Source organism: Condylura cristata, unplaced genomic scaffold (assembly GCF_000260355.1).
Source record: "Condylura cristata isolate star-nosed mole 26May11 unplaced genomic scaffold, ConCri1.0 scaffold00034, whole genome shotgun sequence".
Lineage (NCBI taxonomy): Eukaryota > Metazoa > Chordata > Mammalia > Eulipotyphla > Talpidae > Condylura > Condylura cristata.
Window position 1 is genome coordinate 8,878,643 of NW_004567135.1, and position 754 is coordinate 8,879,396.

Genomic DNA, 754 nt, shown 5'->3' on the forward strand with positions numbered 1-754 from the left:
TCCAGTCCTGGTTTCCCCGCCGCCAGCCTCCGGTTCCTCCCCGGCTGGGCTCCCTCCCGCCCCCTCTAGTCGCCTCCCCCCTCCCGCCGCCCCCGCCGCGCCCGGCGTCATCGCTGTGGGCTCAGCTTCTCGCCTACCCCGCTCCCAGCCGCCCGGGGCTCGCTCGCCCAGTCCCGAGGCTCCAGTCCGGATCTCGCAGCTGCCGGCGGGGGTACGAGTGCCCGCTGCTGGGGAGGCGGCGGCGGCTGCGGGCCTCGGCTCCCCTCTGCCGCCTCACCGGCCGGGGGTTGGCGGGGAGGGAGCAGCCAGGCAGCCCCCCGGAGCCCCGCGGAGGACAATGCACGCGGCGCTCGGCAACCCCCGCGCGGTCTCGTCCTCGGCTGGCTCCTTCCCGCCGCCCGCAGCCGCCGCCCGGCTGCAGCCGCTCTTCCTCCGGGGGGGTTCCTCCCGCGGCCGGAGAGGCTCGGGCGACAGCAGCACCAGCACCAGCACCAGCCGGGGGGGAGGCGGCGGCAGACGCGGCGGGGGCGGCGGCGGCTCCCCCAGCAGCAGCACCGGCGCCGAGCGAGAGGACGACGACGAGAGCATCAGTATCAGCCAGCCGCTGGTGCCAGCCACCGCCGCCGGACACCCAGGGCCCCCGGCCCAGGGGGGCGTCCCAGCCACTGAGCCCACGCCGGCGGCCTTCTCCTCCTCCGCGGCCACCTCCTCCGCCACCTCCACGCCCACCTCCTGCAGCATGACAGCGGTGGAC

The 754-nt window shown here is 77.7% G+C and overlaps 1 protein-coding gene across 1 annotated transcript in view; it reads left to right on the plus strand.

Moving 5' to 3' along the window:
• Window positions 1-255: 255 nt before the first annotated feature.
• CECR6 (cat eye syndrome chromosome region, candidate 6) overlaps window positions 256-754 on the plus strand; it is a 2,752-nt gene continuing 2,253 nt past the window's right edge. Inside the window, exon 1 of the mRNA XM_004692536.2 lies at window positions 256-748. Within this exon, the coding sequence (XP_004692593.1) occupies window positions 338-748 (411 nt within the window). The 5' untranslated portion in view covers window positions 256-337. The remainder of the gene's footprint in view (window positions 749-754) is intronic.